Source organism: Eptatretus burgeri, chromosome 8 (assembly GCF_056783735.1).
Source record: "Eptatretus burgeri isolate ZD-2024b chromosome 8, Ebu_testis_v1, whole genome shotgun sequence".
NCBI lineage: Eukaryota > Metazoa > Chordata > Myxini > Myxiniformes > Myxinidae > Eptatretus > Eptatretus burgeri.
In genome coordinates this window covers 72,950,387-72,973,040 of record NC_140968.1, presented here as the reverse complement: position 1 = coordinate 72,973,040, position 22,654 = coordinate 72,950,387, and the positions used below count along the sequence as shown (strand labels likewise).

The 22,654-nt window shown below is 43.7% G+C and overlaps 1 protein-coding gene and 1 pseudogene across 1 annotated transcript in view; one reads left to right on the top strand and one right to left on the bottom strand.

Annotated features, from left to right (window-relative positions):
- LOC147022036 (uncharacterized) overlaps nt 1–22,654 on the bottom strand; it is a 100,434-nt gene that overhangs the window by 8,349 nt on the left and 69,431 nt on the right. Inside the window, exon 3 of the mRNA XM_085892591.1 lies at nt 8,273–8,397. Coding sequence (XP_085748717.1) covers nt 8,273–8,397 — 125 coding nt within the window. The remainder of the gene's footprint in view (nt 1–8,272; nt 8,398–22,654) is intronic.
- LOC147022037 (signal recognition particle RNA) lies at nt 10,233–10,373 on the top strand (annotated as a pseudogene).

Genomic DNA, 22,654 nt, shown 5'->3' with positions numbered 1-22,654 from the left:
CTGGATTTTAGGGAGGATGTCGGAAAGATCAAGCTGCGTGCATCGTTTGGGAATGTCAAGATCTCGGACTAGATTTCGCAGATGATGCAGTCATCTTTGCGGAGACTTTAGATATCCTTTTGGGGGCCCTCAAGGTGCTGAATGAGGAGTCGGAGCCGCTGGGATTATGGGTTTCTTGGGTCAAAACTTAGATCCAGGCTTTCAATGACATCTTGGATGCTGCTGTCCTGTCTGTGTCTGTTTGTGGTGAGGATGTTGAGGTCGTGGAGAGATTCACTTACCTTGGCAGTGATATTCATGTCTCTGCTGGCTGTGAGTCAGAGGTCAATAGACGTCTGGGTCAGGCCTGGGGAGTCATGGATTCACTGGATCATGGGGTGTGGCGCTGCCGGTACCTGTGCGGGAGGACGAAAGTCCGAGTCTTCAGGTCCTTGGTGCTTCCAGTCTTGCTCTATGGATATGAGAGTTGGACGCTGACCAAGGATCTGAGACAGAGACTTAATTCCTTTGGTACCAGGTCTCTTCGGAGAATCCTTGGCTATCGCTGGTCATATTTTGTGTCCAACGAGCGGTTGCAGAGAGAGACTCGGTTGAGATTTGTTACCTGCATAGTCCGTGAGCATCTGTTGTGGCTGTATGGACATGTGGCTCGTTTTCATGACGCTGATCCTGCTCACCAGATTCTCTCAGCGAGGGAGTCTCATGAGTGGAGGAGGCCAATGGGCCGACCACGTGCCTCATGGTTGCAGCAGGTTGACCATCATCTCAAGGAGATGGGGATGGGCCTGGCATCTGCCTGGGGGATGGCCAGATGGAGGCCCCTGGAGTACCGGCGGAAAGTGGACGCAGCGACGCGCTGTTCTGGCACATGCTTCCATACCTGACCTGACCTATAGAAATGTCTACTATGCATTGTTGACATGACGTGAAAAAGACAAGGCAAATAGAAAAAATGTATGACATCCTTTCAGACCTGCAAAACTCGCTCTCACTGAAATAACAAGCAACTCTCACTGACAGCTCACTACACAATGTGCCAACAAAGGAATCCCCAATTTTTTAGATATATGCTATTCCACTAAATCTTTCCAAATGCAGTATCTTTTTCCTGCTCTGCACTCCCATCATATTGGTTTTTGTGAGCTTTAAAGTCTGTATGGGCTGGCAGGATAGCCCAGAGGTATGCACAACTCGCCTCTGATCTATCTAGCCTAGGTTCGGATCTCGACCCAACTATAAACTCTCATACTGGTGTTTCAGAGGCAGGACAACTAATCATTGTGTGGGCTGTCTCTAAGATGGACGTTAAACTGGGACTCCTGTCTGCCAGCATGAGTTGTTGCATGTTAAAGATCACATGGTGTCTTTTGCAAAGAGTAGGCAAGCCAGATTCCAAATTCCTGCACCTTCAGTCGAATATCCTGCGTCAGAGTGGTAATCTGTCCAAGATTGTAACCACTGCTAAGAGATTGCTTTGGCTGAATTGATGCTCTGTATACAGAGTATGATACATTTATAATGACGAAGTCTGCATGGTGCATTTTTCCAAATTCTGTTCTGTCTGAATTTGCTGTTCTCATCAATAAAATCCCAAATGTGGTGTATTTCCATTTCCAAAGTGAATTCCAAAAACTCATCACGATCACAATCAGGTTCAAACATGTATGGTACATCTGGATGATTATGCCAGACTCATTGTTCAAGTAAACGTACCCAATCACTTCCCATACTTCTTTCAAGTTTTGTGCAAAACATTTGTGATTATAAGACCAACCGAACACTGTATATTCATCAAAATTCCACCCCCCCCCCCATTTTGATGAACATGGCTTAATTGTGATTTTCTGTTGGTTGGGGGGGGGGGTACTCAAATTAATGACAAATCTTAGGTTGATGTCAGAGAGAACTCTGACGAAGCAATGCACTCGTATTTTAGAAACAAGGCCTTTGCTTTACTCAAGCTCTTCCACGAGCCTTGACTTCTTCTCCTCCGCTTCCCTTTATAAGGGGTAAGGTCTGATGGCAACAAGCTTCAGCCCTGCCTTGACCCCAACACTCCTCTACCTCCCTCTGTCCTCAGCCAACTCTCTCCACTCTCCAACCACCCTGACCTTACTGATATCCATCCTCGCAGAATCCTCTCATCTCAACCGTGGTCTATCTATTTTCTTCCGACCTTGCTCCCTCAACCGATCTTCTCTTTTTGCCATTCTCTCTTCCCCCATCCACACCATGTGTCCAGCCCATCTCAGCCGGCATTTCACCAACCTCTCTGTGAAGCTCATCTCCACACCAATCTCCTCCCTCAGTTCATCCATCCTCCTATCCACCCTCTTCACCCCCACAATCCTCCTGACCCAGTTGTTCTCACAAACCTGCAGATTCTGTTGTTGTCCCTCTGTCAGTGCCACTGTCTCCAGACCGTAAAGGAAGGCCAGCGTTACACATGACATAAGAACTTTCCCTTTCACTTTCCTTGATATCTTTCTGTCTGCCATTACCCACTCTAACCTCCTCCATGCATTCGCACCAACCTGAACCCTCCTCTGCACCTCTGCCTCGTACTTACCATCCACGGTCACTGTTCCTCCCAGATATTCAAACCCATTTCACTGTCTGGTCTCCTTCCCCTCCAACCTGATATTCATTTATTTTCTCTGCTGCCCGACCCACATCACCTCAGTCATCTCCATACTCATCTTCAGCCCATGTTTCTCAAATGGCTCCTTTCACTCCACCAGTACTTCCTGCATCTCCCGCACACTCTCCACCACAACAGCCAGATTGTCTGTATGCAGCATCCTCCCCATACTACCCCTCAAACTCAACTTCCTGCTTAGGCCTAAGTCACATTTGCCACGGCGGCCGTGGGGTCTACAAAATCTATGGCCACTAGCAATTATAGGGCAGCTGCAGTATTTCCAGGGTCACACAATGTAGCAATCGCATATGTTTTTATTTTTCGGGGAGCCGCACGGGGTATTTAGAAATCGTGGAGACCGAAAACGTGGGGGTGCCGTACGGTCTTTGATTTGATGTCACACAGTGACCTTAGGGTGTTCCTACGGCGGCCATATAATTTTCAAGGCAGACGCAAGGTGCCCGCAAGGAGACCGCAGGGGGACCGCAGGGGGGCCCTGAGGCGAACGTGCGGCCAGACGGACGGTAACAAGTGGGTTTTTTATTTTTTTATTTACCAGTTCTTTTGTTTCGGATTGTCGAATTGCTCCGGCGAACGTAGAAATGAAAAAAGTTATAACTCCGCGTTATAATTCCACGGCGACCCCTACGGCCTGTAAAAGATAGTCAAACGGCGTAGGGCCGCCCTGAGGCCACCGCAGAAACTCTGCGGCCGCTGCACGTTTCTGTCAATTCAGAGGGCGTACGGCCGCCATATCCTCGCCGTAGAGCAAATGTGACTTAGGCCTAATGAGCGTAATGCCCCTGTACTTCCCCAGATGTTGAACATCTCCTTTCCCTTTCCATATCAGCCAAATTAACCCAGTCCTCCACTCCTCTGGAATTGAACCCTCTCTCACACATATAATTAATCAACAGCCTCTTCATCCAACTGACTCTGACTTCTCCAGCTGCAATTATCATTTCTGTACACACCTCATAAATTCCTGGCATTCTTCCCTTCTTCATCCTCTTCAATGCCGTCTGCACTCCCTCTTCTGTGATCTCGACCAAATCCACTTTCCCCTCTACATTACATGGTAGCTCCAGCTCGCCGTTGCTTCCTTCCCGGTTCAACAACTCTTTGAAATATCCTTCCCACACCTTCAATACTGCCCCCCTCTGTCCCTCCCACCAACATTCTTAATCCCCCCCCCCCCCCCCCCCCATTTTCATGTCCTTACGATCCTCATTCCTGTCATGAGCGAATTTATATATCATCTTCCTCCCACCATCCTCTTCCAACTTGTTGAACACCTCTTCCATATCATTCCTCTCCATATCCACAGCTCTCCTTGCTGCTTTCTTCTGCCCAGACAGATGCAACAACCCCATATCTGACTGCCTAACTCTATCCTTTCACCAACTGCCTTTGCTACCTCCTCCATCCACCATACTCGGTTTCAATGCCTCGACGATGCGCACTTTCCTGACGTCTCTCCACGCAAAACTTCTGCAATTCGCCAAAACACCTCTCCATACTTTGTCCACTCCTCCTCCAAACCTTCCACTTCTTTGCTAAGTTGATCATACCTGGCCCTCATTCTTTCCTTGTCCTCTGTGATGACAATTCCTCCACACTTCCCCCACCTAATAATCTTCTGATCCCTGCTCTTAACCACCCTCCTTTTCTCCATCCAAACCACAAACACCACAGGCTTGTGCTGAGTGGAAACATGCTCTTCCATCACTGCCTTACAATCCTGAACCTTCCACAACTGTCACTTCCTCACCACCACCAAATCCAGTTCTGTTTTATGTAGTCCACTCCTCGAGGTAATCTTGCGGCTTTCCTGCTTTTGAAAGAATGAACCAGCTATGGCTATCCCATTCCTCGCCACGAGCTCTTAACCCGATCTACTCCTCCTTCCCCAACCAAATCTACCAAAACATTCCTCTTCACCTGGCTCTGCTACTCCCACATGCGCGTTAAAGTCCCTCACAATGTACAGCATCACGTTCAACTCAACCATTCCCATCATACTCTCAAGTATGTCCCTCAACGACTGCTTATCCACCTCAGTTCTTCCCGTTTGAGTCCCATATATTGACATAACACACACCATAGGCCTCTGTATGCCCGGTGTTGGCTTCATGGTAAGGGTGGTGTGCTTCGGATCCTAGGATCCTGAGTTCAAATCCGACTTACTGTTGAATTAACACCAGGTGGGGTTGACTCTGCCTGTTATCCTTCCGAGGTCGGCAAAATGAGTGCCAGCATTCTGGTATCCTGTGTCGGAGTGGTGACCCATCCAGGATAGTGCCCAATAGCCAAGGAAACTGTTTAAGCAGCACCAACACTCTGCACAGAGTATCTTCTTCTTGCATGTGGCAGCTGAGCTGCCAGGATAGCTATCACTTCTTGGAAGTGCGACTGTGTCGCTGATGCAGTGCCCCTCCACCAGTGCACACTGATACTCATTTTGCCGACCTCGGAAGGATGACAGGCTGAGTCAATCCCCTGGTGTATTAATTCAACGGCGAACGGGGCTTGAACTCAGGACCCTAGGATCCCAAGCCATCACCCTAACCACTAAGCCAACACCAGGCTTTAAACAGAGTATGGTCCCAATGGATGGATGGATTTGCCTCTGTACCACCAACCATGCCATAACTATTCGTCTCTCCCATCTTCGACTCTGACCACTTATTTACTGATTTCTTCCAATACGATTATTCCCATGCCAGTACTCCTTTGATCCCCACCCATGTGCAACAGCTTGTATCCTATCAACCTGCTTGCCCTGTCTCCTTTCCATCTTGTCTCCTGCACAGACAACATTTCCAACCTTCTTCTCTGCATCATCTCCACCACCTCATCACCCTCTCCCCAACCCCCCCCCCAACCACCCATTGATCCCATTGAAGATGCACAGTCATCATGAAATATCCAGTGTTGCTTCATGGTGAGTCGTAATTGTTTTCGATAAAATGGATGATTTGGTCATGGATACTGGGATGTTGGTTTACTGGAAGTTACTGTGGTTGTTTTGGAGGTGTTATTAAGCTGGGCAATTTTGTGATCAGTGGAGAGAATTGGATTGATGTTTCATTCCACTTGGGGTAATTTGGGATTTTGAGAAGTGGAAGCAATAATGACTGTTTGGGTGGTCTCGTTGGAAAGATTGATAATTATCTTGAGCAATGGAAGGGATTATGGAAAAGTTCAAGTTTAGTGATAATTGGAGGGTCGTGATTGGTTGGTGGCAGGAAGGAATAACATGGTTAAAGCTCTTGTTTTGCTTGCACTGCTCTTCCTTGTGCCCGGTGGAACAATTGAGGGGATAGTTTTAAAGTTAATTGTGAGTGGACTCATAATCAGATACACTGAAGTTATTATGTTAATGCCAGAGGTCAAGGGTGAGAGAGAGGAGCATTTGATTTTAAGGCTATTTCTTGATTTTTATATTTCCACTTGTCTCAATTGTAGCAGAGGAAAATGGGATATTTTGTTACGTCTCAACTTTTCTATATAGATACTTGGGGAACAACATTGGGAAGGAAAGAGAGCATAGGCCATGTGCCCCGATGTATTTTATCCATACTTCATGGAATGAATGGATAATCAGCATTCTTGGATGAATATTACTCCGGTGAAGTTGCCAGGAAAGCAGTGTTAATTGACATGGGCTACAAATAGAGACTTCACCCCTCAACAGTATTTGTGACACAAGAAAGAGAGTCGACCATACATATGAGTAGGCATCAGAGGTGTCTTGACAATGGATCATGTATTTCAGGGATATCCATGTGCCTATTTAATCTGGGGGGGGGGGGTGGTGAAAGATAAGTGGTCGCGATGTAATAAACATTCCCATCAAGCCAAATTTCTTAGTTGTTAGTTTTGTATGTTTTTGGATAGTAATTTGAGTAGAAATAAATATCGTGCAATGTGTCGAGTTCCTTGTGCTTCCAATTTATTTATTTGTTTTTGCTTAAATGTAGTTTTTTTTTTCTTTTTCACTGCCCTGTCTATTGCTATTGTTTAGTTGTGAATGAGTAGGCGACATATGCGGAGCGCCAAATCATTCTCATTCTTTCCTGGATCATGTTTTTTGTACTTTTCATGATAATTAAATCTTCCCTTGTCCTCTATTTCTCAATTTTTATTTTGATAACTTCTGAGCCCCTGGCTTTTACTGATGTGTAGGTGTGAAATATATGGCTCCATGTCCATCCATCAGTCTGTCCGTTATCATTTTTTGGGGAAGACGATAACTCGTCAATGAACCACTGAATGGATTTCAACCAAACTTGGTAAACTATGGACTGCAATGCAAAGATGAACTGACACGAATTTGTGTTCAAAAGGTCAACGATCTACCGTCACGTGACCTTCAATTGAAAATCCTTGTTACCGTGATAACTTGCGAAATACTAAAGGGATTTCAACCAAACTTGGCAAAAGCATTGACTGTAATACAAAGATGATCTATTTCAATTTTGGGTTTTGGAAGTCAAAGGTCAAAGGTCTTAGGTCATGTGCACTTTAATTAGAAAATCTTTGTGGCCGTAATTACTTGTAAACCACTGAGGTGATTTCAACCAAACTTGTCACAAGATAAACTGTAATACAAAGATGAACCAATTCCACTTTGGGTTCAACAGGTAAATGGCCATGTGCCCTTTGAAAATCATTTTGCAGACCATTATTCAGTTAGAAGCATCTGATGTTGTCTCTCGTCTACTTATGTCTCTTCTCTCGCAATCTCATTCATGTTGCTTGAATTTGGAAAGTGACGTTTAATTGTAGTCAATGCAACAGTAGGTTGACATCTCACATAGGCAGAGGAATATCGATTGACACATTTCCACAAATTCTCTTTTCTCGTTAAAATCTAGCTTCTTTTGTACACACATGACTTTGAACCCAAATCATCAGGTGACTAAGTCCCACTAATAGTTTAATTCTGACATACTGAGCCAATGACCTTGAGATAATCTCAAAAGTAACCAATCTGTCTGCTTCTAATTTTAACTTCTTATGTGCAATAATTATGGAAGTGCAGAAATGTATACTTTGGAGAATTGTCACTCGGCAAATTATAATTGAGAATAAATATTGCATTTAAACAATTAGACAATCATAACCCTGCAGCTGCAGCCTGTTTTTACTTCACAAACGTAAGAAGATTTTAAAGTCGAAATAAGTTGCAAAACATCATAAACATCAATTTTGGAGAAGAAAAAGTGTGAACTGAAGCTAATGAGCTAAAATTGCAGGTCAAGCTTAATTACATCACATATGGAGGGTAAAGTTTTATCGGTAAAAAGGATCTTCACAGGGCATTACAATTGATCAGAACCCAAAAGGGCATTGTGCAATGGTCATATTATTTTTGCATCAAATTATATCAACGTCAGAATTGGACAGTTATTTCTGCCTTATGGATTCATCACCAAACGGTTAATGTAAAACTTATGCAAGAAAGCTGATGCGGATTTGGCAGAATGCTGCCAAACGTTATCGCTTTGCTACCGAATGCAATTACCACTTCACCTTGATGGCTTTCCAAATCTCTACACTGTAGCTGATAAATATGTAATGAATCGTTAATGACTATTTTGTTCTCTTTCTTTCCCGACATATTACCTGTAAGTGCCAGTTACGGCTTTGTCTCCGTCCACGATCATGAACTTCTGCCTCATGAAGCCTTCGACCTCTTTTCCCGAATGCGTCCTTAAGCAAGTCCCTGCCAAGCTTCTCACCCGCATTCTCTGTAAGCAGGCGGGTCATGTAAGGTCTTTACCAAGATCACGTTATACCTTTTCAATGATTCACCAAAGGGAAGCAGAGAATTAATCAATCTTGATATGCTCTGAAGAACTATTAATCCCTGTGATTTATGGAACGATTTTTTTATACAGTAATTGCCTATGGCCAAATAAATTATTATTGTTATTATATTTTCTGTGGGAATCTACTAAGCTGTACTCCAAAAGATTGATAAAGCAATAGAAGTTTACTGGAGGAGTTGAACAGAATAAAAAAAAACAGTGATCAGCATTTATCCATCAAACTCAATATTCAAGACATACATGTTATTTAGAGCTAGACTATCAAATGCATGGTAAAAGAGAGTAAACTATTAGGATTTTGGGAAAGAGGGACATGCAGCCAAAATATGGTATGTACTGAAAGATGTGAGGATTAACCAGGAAAGAAGAAAAGAGCTGGACTCGAAGAATTATATCAGCAAAAATAAAACAGCAACTCTCCTCCCCCCCAAAATAAACAAATTAAGTTCATTGCTCCAGAAAAGGCAGCTCATAAAGGGTTTTTGGAGTATGTTTTCGATAAACATTAGATAGGATCTGCAACACATCTGTGTAAATTTGCAAAATTACACTTTGCCATTTTATGAGAAAAATTTATTTTCCTATTAATGTGATTTTTATTATTACCTTGATTATTATTTCTGAAAAACTCCTGAGCCAAGTTCTCCCACAAAAAAGGGTTGTGATTTGTAGTGTTAAGTAGCATTTACAAGAATGAAATTTCAAGCAATGACACTCAAGATGAGACAGCATTGTAGTAAGTTATTAAAAGATGAGCAAACAAAGAGATAAATTGGAACAATTGTAGCAGATTGAATGCAGCAGTTGTTATGGGTATGTGTAATCAATGACACCCCATTCGGAATGCTTCTTTTGTTCAATCATGCATATGTAGACAGACATGTCATCATGCGTCATTGTTTATTATATTAGAACATGCACCTGAACTTAAAATTGAACTGCCATTACGTGAGTTGAGTTTTAAGAACATTAAAATATAAACGAAACATTTAACTGTCTTGGCTTTTACATTCAGGTAGCTTTTGTTAGTGATATGAGTTGTGAGGATGATGATGTTTTATTATCATTGCTTCTTTTTTTCTTTTCTTTTTTACTGGGAGCAACTTGTTTTTTACTTTCTGTTTTTCTTTTTGACTCACAACCTCAATCTTACTGTGACCCGGGGTTGGGAAAAAAGTTAAGTGAAACCACATTTGGGGCAAATTAAAAAATAGAAATCCAATGACGTTTGTCTTTATGAGCAAGATCAAATATCACCACAACCACCATTTTACTGAGCTGTAGCATTTTCACAAATAGCAATCAATTTATAACCACGAATACATGAATGCACGGTGATAAAAACCATGTTATATACATATACTAGTGGGGTATGCTTGCACATTGTAAGCAATAATGAACTATTCTTCTCCATTGTCTTGGGTCACTCACCTGCATTTATTTTTTTCTGGTTTTTTTTTTTCATTATTTTTATTTTCATTTACGGACACTTTCCAATGGTTCTGTGATTTTTGCCGGTGTATGGCCCTCGATATACATCGTCACACAAAATTTCAGCTTTCCAAGTCACCCAGAAGGTACGAAACTTTAATAACAGTCAGTCAGTGAATCAGTGGTTAGAATGAGCACATACAGTGTATATATATATATATATATATATATATATATATATATATATATATATATATATATATATATATATATATGTATGTATGTATGTATGTGTGTGTGTGTGTGTGTGTGTGTGTGTGTACACCGGGCGTAGTGGCGTGCGCCTGTAATCCAGCTACTCGGAGGCTTGGGTTGGAGGATCGCTTGAGGATGGGAGCTCTGCGCTGGGCCGCGCTACGAGAGGGTGTAGGGCAGCCCGGAATCATGGTGAAACCCAATCCTTATCCCTGTGTCGTAAGAGGCGACCAGGGTTGCGTCAGGAAGGGCATCCGGCGTAAAACCTATGCCAAATCAGTATGCGGATCATAACAGATGATCCGCTGTGGCGACCCCTAACGGGAGCAGCCGAAAGACGAACAACAACAAATATTTAAAAATATATATACATACGTATATATAGCATATATATATATATATATATATATATATATATATATATATATATATATATATATATATATATATATATATATATATATATATATATATATACATACATACATGAGTGCGGGCCTGTAGGTGCATGCCAGTATGTGCAGCTTCGTTCCTTCGTTCTTGTAAACGATGACTGGATTGGGGCATTGTTTCAATTAGATCGGACCAACCATATAATAAATGGCCATAACTTGGGAAACACCTGGGAAACATACTCAGGTCCCCAGCATCAATTGTGACGTCATATTGTGATGCCTCCTCTCTCTCGCCCCCCTCTCTTGCCCCCTCTCTCCCCCATAGTATCGCCCCTCCTCTCTCGCCTCTCTCTCTCACCCCTCTCTCAAGCCCCCACTCTCACCCCCTCTCCCGTCCATCTTTCTCGCCCCCTCTTCAATTGTGATGCCCCGTCTCTCTCACCCCCCTCTCTCCCTCCCCTCTCTCGCCCCTCTCTCGCCCCCCTCTCTCGCCTCCTCTCTCCCCTTTCTCCTCTCCCCCGCTCTCTCTGTAATTGTATTCACAAATGTCTACCAAGCACAACAATTAATTCAAACCTTGGGGAAAAAACAGCTTTCAACCCCTTGGGAAACAGCTCTTTCCCTTGGGAAAATTCAAACCTTGCGATTAATTAATAATTTGAACAATTAATTCAAACCTTGGGAAAAAACAGCTTTCAAACCTTGGGAAACACTTGGGAAACAGCTGAAACGGATGAAGAACGATATCAAACCTTGAAAAGGCACAAACTCAGGTCCCCAGCGTCGATTGTGATGTCATAACAAACGAAGAAGAAGAAGAAGCATTGTGACAATCGTGCAAAAAAAGACAAAAAAACCCTTAATTGTGACGTCATTCATGATGTCATAGCACCGTGTCTTGTCATCGGTTGACAGATAAATGGCCGTAACTTGGGAACCGCTTGTCCCATGAATATCAAACCTTGAAAAGGCACATACTCAGGTCTCCAGCGTCGATTGTGACGTCATACCAAACGAAGAAGAAGAATTGTGACGTCAATCGTGCAAAAAATAATAATAATAAATAAATAAACATTGATTGTGATGTCATTCGTGATGTCATAGCACCGTGCCTTGTCATTGGTTGACAGATAAATGGCCGTAACTTGGGAACCGCTTGTCCGATTAATATCCAACCTTGAAAAGGCACATCCGCGGGTCCCCAGCAATATTCCTGGCAAGTTTCAATCAGATCGTCCGGTGGCCGTTGAGAAACGGCGGTCGCAGACAGACACACATACAGACAGACACACACACACAGATTGCTGGAATTATATATATATATATATATATATATATATATATATATATATATATATATATATATATATATATATATATATATATATATATATATATATATATACACTCCACCGGTCAAAAGTTTTAGAACACCCCCATTTTTCAAGTTTTGACTGAAATTTAATCAGTTAAAGTCCAGTGAATAACCTGAAATGGTACAAAGCTAAGCAGTAAACTGCCAGAGGTTAAAAAAAGTTTAGGTGACCAAAAACTGAAAAATAATGTAAATTTAAAAGTTATTAAAAAAGGTTGCAGCTGAAAACTGAACTGAAAACTGAAAAAAAACAAAAAAAAAATATATAAAAAAAAAGTAAATTTAAAAGTTATTATTCCCTTTCAAGGGAAGATGTAATGGGTTCGCAACTGCAGCTGTTCTGCAGCAATGGAAGTAAATTAAGCTTTGAAAGTTAATGCAAACAATTCTTCCAGGTATTCCAACTTTTGTTGATTAGTTACAAATCCTCTGTCTGTATAAAAGCAGTGTTGGAACAGATTGTGTGGCTACACTCTCTGAAGCATTATTTGGACAGTATTGCACTGCAGGAAGTAGTATATTCCTATCATAATGGCGAGAAAAAGACGATTAACAAAGGAACACAGACAGACCATTATAACCATTAAAAGTGTAGGTCTTTCCTTTGGAGAAATTGCAAAGTAAGCCAAGGTGTCAGTGAGTACAGTTTCCTACACCATCAAAAGGAATTTGGAAACTGGAGGAAACTCTGACAGGAAGAGGTCTGGTAGAGCCAAAGCCACAACACAATCTGAAGACAAGTTTCTCAGAGACAAGTTGTGTGAGAGGTGGCTCACAGGACAGCAGCTTCAAGCACAGCTTAACACTGGTCGAAGTAAGGAAGTTTCAGTTTCAACTGTGAAGAGAAGACTTTGAGCTGCAGGCTTGACAGGTCGAGTGGCAGTAAGAAAGCCATTGCTAAGGTGGCAAAATAAGAAAAAGAGGCTTGCCTGGGCCATGAAGCACCACCAGTGGATTACTGAAAACTGGAAGAAGGTCTTATGGACCAATGAATCAAAATTTGAAATCTTCGGTTCATCACGCAGGGTTTTTGTACGCCGTCAAGTAGGCGAAAGGATGGTTCCTCAGTGTGCAACACCAACTGTCAAACATGGAGGAGGAATCGTGATGATCTGGGGCTCTTTTGCTGAATCCAGAGTCGGCAACTTGCACAGAGTGACTGGCACCCTAATCCAAAAGGCAACCACAGCATTTTGCAGCGCCATGCAATACCCTCTGGTCTACGCCTAGTTGGTCAGGGGTTCCTCCTCCAGCAAGATAACGACCCAAAACTTACCTCCAGGCTATGTCAGAACTCCCTTAGAAGAAAAGAACAAGACGGCAGGCTTCAAATCATGGAATGGCTCGCACAGTCTCCAGACCCCATCGAGCTGGTTTGGGATGAACTGGACAGAAGGGTGAAAGCAAAGCAACCGACAAGTGCAACACATTTGTGGGAACTTCTGCAACAGTATTGGGAAGAACTTTCCGAACAATATTAATTTCCATTGGAGAAAGAATGCCACAATATGTTGGGCTGTTATATCTGCAAAAGGTGGCTATTTTGATGAGTCAAAAATTTAGATTAAATTTTGTTCAACAGAACGATTCCATAATTTCTTTTTTATTTGCAATTGTTTATTTGTTCTCTGCTTTAATTTCAGAGTACATTGACACATTAAACAGCTTAAATTTCAGTAAAAACTGGAAAAATGGGGGTGTTCTAAAACTTTTGACCGGTCGAGTATGTATGTGTCTATATATTAATACTGAAGGACCAATTTTGTGCTCCTCATTGCGGTCGCGTCACGTTTTTCTCGGTACTGTGACCTGGACTGAAAGAAACTTCGTACCCGTAAGAGTGCATCGCACATCGTGCCAATAGTCAAACTTCAACTCCGAAGCAGAATAAACACTTTTCGTTTTACATTCGTTTACATGGCGACGTGTGACGTCACTGCTGAGAGGCGTCAGGACGTCATGACATCATCGGTCATTCTCTGACGACAATACGTCTGTCGTCGACAGACCGTCACTGCTGAGAGGTGTAATTCCACTCCTCAAAAATAGCGTCTGCAATGTAAAACCCTCTTCTGCACATACTGATGACCTCAGAATGTGAATTTGACACAAAAAATGTAACAAGAAACATTGTATCTTCTATATATTAATACTGAAGGACCAATTTTGTGCTCCTCCTAGCGGTCGCGTCACGTTTTTCTCAGTACTGTGACCTGGACTGAAAGAAACTTCGTACCTGCAAGAGTGCATCACACATCGTGGCAATAGTCAACTTTTCAACTCTGAAGCAGAATAAACACTTTTCGTTGAGACGGGGGCTAGGAGTGAAGAGACGGGGGCAGGGAGTGAAGAGGCGGGGGGAAAGGTAAGCAAATTTTTGGGCGGGGGTAAGCAAATTGAAAGCGGGAAATGGGCCGGGCGATGAGTGGGCAGGGGTTGGGGTGAATTAAGCAGGGTTGAATGAGAGGGGGTGGACAGGGGGGCGGGGGCCCGGTGGCAAGTGGGCGCGGGGAATCAAGAGACCAGTGTGTGTGTGTGTGTGCGGGGAGTGAAGAGGCGGAGGCGGGGCCGGGGCCGGGGTAATTAAATTTTTGGGCGGGGGTAAGCAAATTCAAGGTGGGGGGAGGGGGGGATGGGGCAGGGGCGGGGGATGAGTAGGCGGGGGCAAGCAAGCCCTGTCCAGTCCATGTCCCTCGAGTATAGGTGAGCTGGTGAGGGTGGTTGAATGAACGGAATCCGTCTGTGACGGGGTTTCGGCTGGTATATATATATATACACACTAGTGGGGTATTCTTACACATTGTGTTACATTGGGGGCATACAAACCACGTAAGCATACGAAACATGTTTCCCCATTGTCTCGGATCGCTCACCCTCATTTGATTTTTCATTTATTTATTTTCATTTATTTTTTTCATTTATTTATATTTTCATTTGCAGCTGCTTTCTGAAGGTTCTGTGATTTTTTTCTCCTGATGTATGGGCTTCGATGTACGTCGGCACACAAAATTACCATGCTTCCCTATTGTCTCGGGTCGCTCACGTAAATGTTTTTTTCATTTATTTTTTCATTTATTTTTATTTTCATTTATGGATGTCTGACGATTCCATAATTTTTTTCTGGTGTAATGGCTTCGCTATCCATTGGCACGCAAAATTTTAGCTTGAATCTACGTCACCTGGAAGGTACAGATTTTTAGTATGTCTGAGTCAGTGAGTCAATATCAGTTAGTCAGTGGTGAGGAGGAGGAGGAGGAGATTGTGACCATACTCTGTGCAGAGCGTTGGTGCTCCTTAAGCAGTCTCCTTGGCGACTGGGCACAATCCTGGATGGGTCGCCACTCCGACACAGTATACCAGCATGCTGGCACTCATTTTGCCGACCTCGGAAGGATGACAGGCCAAGTTAACCCCACCTGGTATTAATTCAACAGCTGAGTGGGATTTGAACTCAGGACCCTTGGATCCAAAGCCCATCACCCTAACCATAAAGCCAACAACAGGCATAGTGGCTGGAAAGGGCTTCATAGATGTTGTATGTTGTGTATATATATATATATATATATATATATATATATATATATATATATATATATATATATATATATATGTTGTATATGTCCATAGATTTACATATATGTAATATATATATATATATATATATATATATATATATATATATATATATATATATATATATATATATATATATATATATATATATATATATATATATATATATATATATATATATATATATATAGTCTGGTGTTGGCGCAGTGGTTAGGGCAGCGGCTTGGGATCCAAAAGGTCCCGAGTTCAAGCCCCGTTGGGCCACTGAATTAATACACCAGGGGGTTGACTCAGCCTGTCATCCTTCCGAGGTCGGCGAAATGAGTACCAGTATACTGGGCCGGTGTATACCCCGGTTAAAATAGGTGTACCATATCCCTGTGTCGTAAGAGGCGACCAGGGTTGCATCAGGAAGGGCATCCGGCGTAAAACATGTGCCAAATCACTATGCGGATCATACAGATGATCCACTGTGGCGACCCCTAACGGGAGCAGCCGAAAGAAGAAGATGAAAAAGATATATATATATATATATATATATATATATATATATATATATATATATATATATATATATATATATATATATATATATATATATATATATCTCTACGAATTTCGGTCCGCCCGGCGTGCGATTGGTCACGTAACTCAAATCGCGACCGCGTCACCCACCGGAATGGACAATTCAGTCGTGACCCTCCGTGGAACTACCGCCAGGAGCTAGTCACGTGTGGGTCTTTTGACTACACTTAACCGGGCGATCGTAACTTGCCGTTGGCCGGCCTAGGACACGAACCGCTTAAGCGGTCCGTTCCGTGCTTCAGTGATAACCGAGCGGTGTTATCGCCGGCCCCGATGGACATGATTATTTACCAGGTGCTTACACCCCTCTACCAATTCCTTCCGTGATGCAAGATGGAACTTTCAAACAAAGGAAAGGACGCAACGACACGGGAAACAGTTTGACAAGTACATTTATTCCACACTCAGACAAGGCAAGCACGTATTCACAGCCATACAGTAAGAATGTATAGAAAGAATTACTACCGAATACAAGCAAAGTTTTATTTACATGCACTTAAACAGTTTCTACTTTACAAAACACGGCGCCACAACACGCATTCACACAAAAGCAAAGGAAAGACCCCCTCAAAGGCAAGGGAGTCAGACTTGGCCCGTGGGCCTAATGCGCATGGAACCTGGATGAGCGGCCAGGTCCAGGAGACCGAAGGGTCCTACCCGCGCCCTCGTGGCACGATGACGGGCAAGCCGCAATGTCAGCGTAGCTGCGCCTGGCTTCATGCCCCTGGCGTGGTCGGCGAGCTCTCTCTGGCGCTTCCCGTCTGCCTTTCCCATCGGCTTCGAACTCCGTCTCCCGACTCGACTGCCCTGCCGACACTGCAGACTTGACTTCATCGCCCGACACTTCGCCACTGCCACTCCACTGCTCCCACTTGGTTCTCTGCCGACGTACTGCGCAACTTAACTTCCTGCCGACATACTGCACCGCTCCCACTTGACTTCCTCTTGACTTCCTGCCGACGTACTGCACCGCTCCCACTTGACTTCCTCTTGATGTCCCGCCGACGTACTGCGCACTTGACTTCCCGCCGACGTACTGCGCACCTTGACTTCCCGCCGACGTACTGCACCGCTCCCACTTGACTTCCTTCCGACGTCCTGCGCACGCTCGCGCCTATATAGCCCGGGGGAGGGGCGTATATGTAAATTTCTGGATCACAGCGGGTTCGGAGGCGGGGCTATGCTTCCCGATGCTCGGTCATTGGATGGATGAAAAGGGGGCGTGAAGCATTCCTGATCCGATTCTTGAGGCGAAAGGAACGCATTCACAGCGGGTTCGGAGGCGGGGCTACACTACCCGATGCTCGGTCATTGGATGGATGAAAAGGGGGCGTGAAGCATTGCTGATCCGATTCTTGAGGCGAAAGGAACGCATTCACAGCCCATGGCACGACGTGTGGTAGAAAGGCAAGGTGGTGGGAGGTTGGTTGTTGGCGGGCGTCGTTTGAGAATGGCGGTGAAGCGATGTTTGCGGGGTGGAGTTGTGGAGGTGAAGAGGCGAAGGTGGTGGTGTTTGAGTTGTTGGCGGGCGTCGTTTGAGAATGGCGGTGAAGCGATGTTTGCGGGATGGAGTTGTGGAGGTAAAGAGGCGAAGGTGGCGGTGTTTAAGTTGTTGGGGAAAAATTGGTCGAAAATAACGATAGAGAAAAGAAAAAGAGCAAACTCAAAGGATCACAGCCCTGTGAACACGGAAATTCCCTCTAAACAACGGTGGGGAAATCTAACTGCACAATTACTTATCGTCATAACTGATCTAAGGACCCTTTATGGTGTATTGCGAATTTCCACAGCCGTAACTATATATATATATATATATATATATATATATATATATATATATATATATACATATATATATATATATATATATATATATATATATATATATACATATATATATATATATACATATATATATATATACATATATATATATATACATATATATATATATATATATATATATATATATATATATATATATATATATATATATATATATGCCTGGTGTTGGCGCAGTGGTTGGGGCAGCGGCTTGGGATCCAAAAGGTCCTGAGTTCAAGCCCCATTGGGCCACTGAATTAATACACCAGGGGGTTGACTCAGCCTGTCATCCTTCCGAGGTCGGTGAAATGAGTACCAGTATACTGGGCCGGTGTATACCCCGGTTAAAATAGGTGTACCATATCCCTGTGTCGTAAGAGGCGACCAGGGTTGCGTCAGGAAGGGCATCCGGCATAAAACATATGCCAAATCACTATGCGGATCATACGGATGATCCGCTGTGGCGACCCCTAACGGGAGCAGCCGAAAGAAGAAGAAGAAGATATATCTATATATACATATATATACATATATATATATATATATATATATATACATATATATATATATATATATATATATATATATATATATATATATATGTAGATGTTCCAATCATATCTCTTAGCTGTGTTCGTGAGCATCAGTCATGGATTATGTCTCACATGGTAAAACTGCATAATTCACAAAGAACAACAGTCTGTCTGCCACTTGGACAATTATTCCCACAAATGCAAACCAAAAAACTAGAGGCATTTGCGATTGGAGGAGAAATCAACACGTGTGGAGTATGATAAGCACTCTCCTAATCTCCAATGGATGCAAGTCCTATGTATGCGCACACCAGAGCATCACCTCCGGCCCGGAGGCATCGGCCTGACCACTCATGTCAAAAGACAGAGATTTATAGTCACTATTGGTTAAACATCAAACGGAGCCACTTAACTGGATTTTGGGCTTATTTACTCTCGTCAGGACAACATACCATCCACATATCTAAACAATGATGACCAGTCATCATTTAAATTCCAATTGTACCTCCTTGCTGTAATGGTGAGCTTCAGCCATGGATTATGTCTTACGGAGTAAAACCACATAATCCATAAAGAACAACAGTTTGTCTGCCACTCAGATGACTGTACCCGCTCATGCAAACCAAAAACACAGAAGGCATGTGCGATTGGAGGAGAAATCAACATGTGTGAAGCAGGACGAGCGCTACCCCAATCTCCAATGGATGCAAGTGCTGCGCATGCGCAGGGCCAAAGCGTCACCTCCGATCTGGAGGCATCAGCCCAGTCACTCGTGTCAAAAGATGATTAGGTATTTTAGATATGATTATTCATATACAGGGTCTGCCAAAAGAAGAGTTTGGGTTTCATATTGTTTTAAAGTATTAAAGTATATTTTTAAAGTATTAATAATAAACAATTTATTGTGCTGAAAAAAACATAAATCAAAAACAAAATTTTTAGTAACCATGAAGTATCGGAAAATAATGTCTGATAGGTGTCTATCACAAGCCGCCAGACACTGTCACGCTCTAAGAATAACACTTTCCATTCCAGGGGTCAAAGCTTCACCTGTTATGGCATTAATTTCTCTCCTTATGTTATCATTCAAATACTCTAATGTCCTTGCTTTGGTTATGTGCACTCACTCCTCAAGTAATTCAACAAAAAGAAGACTGCTGCTGACAAATCTTGGGATTGTGGAGGCCAGTTTTGGGGTGTTTTTTTGTATACATTGATGAGGCTTGTACGAGAGCTAACACACAATGCACAACAAGGGGGCAGGAGACAATGGGAGGCAGGAGAGGGAAGGATAGAACAGTGGGGAACAGTGGGGAATTGGCAGAGCAGTAGAAAAATTAAGTTTAATGTTTTGGCAGTTTCACATGTTCTTGTGTAAATATGGAGAAGGTGGAATGCATACAGCCTTCCCCAAGAAAAATAGGACAATCAGCATCAGAGAAATGGGAAGCTTTCAAGGATCAAATGTGCAGTGCCGAGTACGTACATTCCAATAGGATGTAAAATTAGAAGCAGAAAGAGGCTGGGGTGGTTGAGTGGTGAGATAAGGAATGCTATCAAGGAGAAGCACAAGGCATTAATGAGGTACAATCAAATACTACCCGTCGCTTCACTGATGGGAATACAAAGAGGGGGGGGAGCTGAGAAAAGGACAGGGGAGAGAGAGAGAGAGAGAGGGGGTGGGGGGATAAATATAAAGGGGGGAGTCAGTCGGTGGAGGGGGAAAGAGAGAGGAGGGAGAGAGAGAGTGAGGAGGGAGGGAGAGTGAGGAGAGGTGTTGAAAGGGAAGGCAAACGTATGGTGGAGCATTATTAAGATTCATACTGTCTCATCAAAAGGATTCTACAGAGAATAACAGTGAAGATGGAAACAAAATAATATCTGAAATCCATTTTCTACTGCTCATACAATAAATACTGCCTGGAGACAAACACCACCTGAATATTTCCAAGATAAACACAATCCGGACACCAACAATGCCAGGACACATCCAGAGATAAACACCGTCTGGAAACAAACACTGCCAGGACATGTCCGGTGATAAATGCCTTCTGGAGACAAACACCACCAGGACACATACAGAGACAAACTCCCATCTGGACATAAACATCGCCCGGACGAATGGCACAAAGCCCGGACGATAAATACCACCCAGACACATCCGGAAATAAACACCTTCCGAAGACAAATGCTGCCTGGACACATGCGGAGACAAACAAATATGGCCCTGACAGGTCCGGAGACAAACACAGACACGTTCGGTGACAAACACCACCCGGAGATAAACACCGACCACACACAATCACAATCCGGACACGGAAAACAGAAGGAGAGAGACAGAGAGAAATGTGGGAGGGTGCTGTACTGTATTAGGGGGCAGAGTGAGGATAGGATGGATGGATGGAGAGAGAATGAGAGAGAGAGAGAGAGACCCAGAGAGAGAGAAGAGAGAGAGACCCAGAGAGAGAGAGAGAGAGAGAGAGAGAGAGAGACCCAGAGAGAGAGAGAGAGACCCAGAGAGAGAGAGAGAGACCCAGAGAGAGAGACCCAGAGAGAGAGAGAGAGAGAGAGAGAGAGAGAGAGAGAGAGAGAGAGAGAGAGGGAGGGAGAGAGAGAGAGACCCAGAGAGAGAGAGAGAGAGAGAGAGCCAGAGAGAGAGAGAGAGAGCCAGAGAGAGAGACCCAGAGAGAGAGACCCAGAGAGAGAGAGAGAGAGAGAGAGAGAGCCACAGAGAGAGCCAGAGAGAGAGAGACACAGAGAGAGAGACCCAGAGAGAGAGACCCAGAGAGAGAGAGAGAGAGAGAGAGAGAGAGAGAGAGAGAGAGAGAGAGAGAGAGACCCAGAGAGAGAGAGAGACCCAGAGAGAGAGAGAGAGAGACCCAGAGAGAGAGAGAGAGAGACCCAGAGAGAGAGACCCAGAGAGAGAGACCCAGAGAGAGAGAGAGAGAGAGAGAGAGAGAGAGAGAGAGAAAGAGAGAGAGAGACCCAGAGAGAGAGACGCAGAGAGAGAGAGAGAGAGAGAGAGAGAGAGAGAGAGAGAGAGAGAGAGAGAGAGAGAGAGAGAGAGAGAGGTGTGGGAGGGTGCTGCACTGTATTAGGGGATAGAGTGAGGATAGGAGAGAGAGAGCGAGAGAGAGAGAGAGAGAGAGAGAGAGAGAGAGAGAGAGAGAGAGAGAGAGAGAGAGAGAGAGAGAGAGAGAGATGGGGGGGGGGGGGGGGGGAGTTTGCAGAGAGAAAATGTTCTGCTTTATAAACAAACAAAAAAACGAACACACACACACGATACATATATACATATATTTATTTATTTATTTATTCATATATATATTTATTTATAGTCACGGATTTCAGAATCAGATCCGACAAATTCATACAAACATTTAGGTCCTCAGATAGTTATTTCCCTAAATGCATGTCCAGGATAGACCCATCCCCATGTCTGGTGGGATTCCAACTTTGATGCATTGAGAAGGGTTTAGAATAGATTCCCTTTCTTATGGGATGGCCTTTTTCTCTTCACGACAGACACATCCATGCACGTGAGATAGCCGTAAGCCCAACGGAGGCTTGTCTACCCCCTTTCCATGAGGACACATTGGCTTGGAGGTGGACGATTTATTTACACCTTGAACTTACACGACATTTGATTAAGCATTCGGCAGGTTTTCCTGAGCAGTTATTCTGACAGTCAAATATGGCTGTGGATCATTTACCTCACCCACGTATTTTCCATCGACGTTCAACACCCACCTCTTTCACCGATGTTGGCGTCCACCTTTTTGCATCGACATTTGACGCCCCGTTTGGCAGCTCTGTGGATGGTTGTTGTTGATGTTTTCTGAGAGCTTCACGTTTTCACTCGGTAATTCTGGCAAATGGCTGCTTTGTGCCATTCGTGCAGGTGCCGTTACAGTGCCGTTGTAATGATCGTGAGATTGGCGGTTTTGTCACGTCCAACGATGCACCGATAGACAAAGTGGATTTGGCTGAAGTCTGCTTGAGGCTCCACCCAGGCTGGCCGCCTATAAAAAGGACGGGAGGACCGTTTTTCTGACAGTTTGTGACAGTTGGTGATGGCCTTGCAGCCTTGCCGCTCTGATCGCTGGTGACAGCCTTACAGTACCTCACAGTGCCTCATAGCACCTCAGTGTCTCACAGCTCCTCAGAGTTCCTCAGCGCCTCACAGTTCCTCACAGTGCATCACA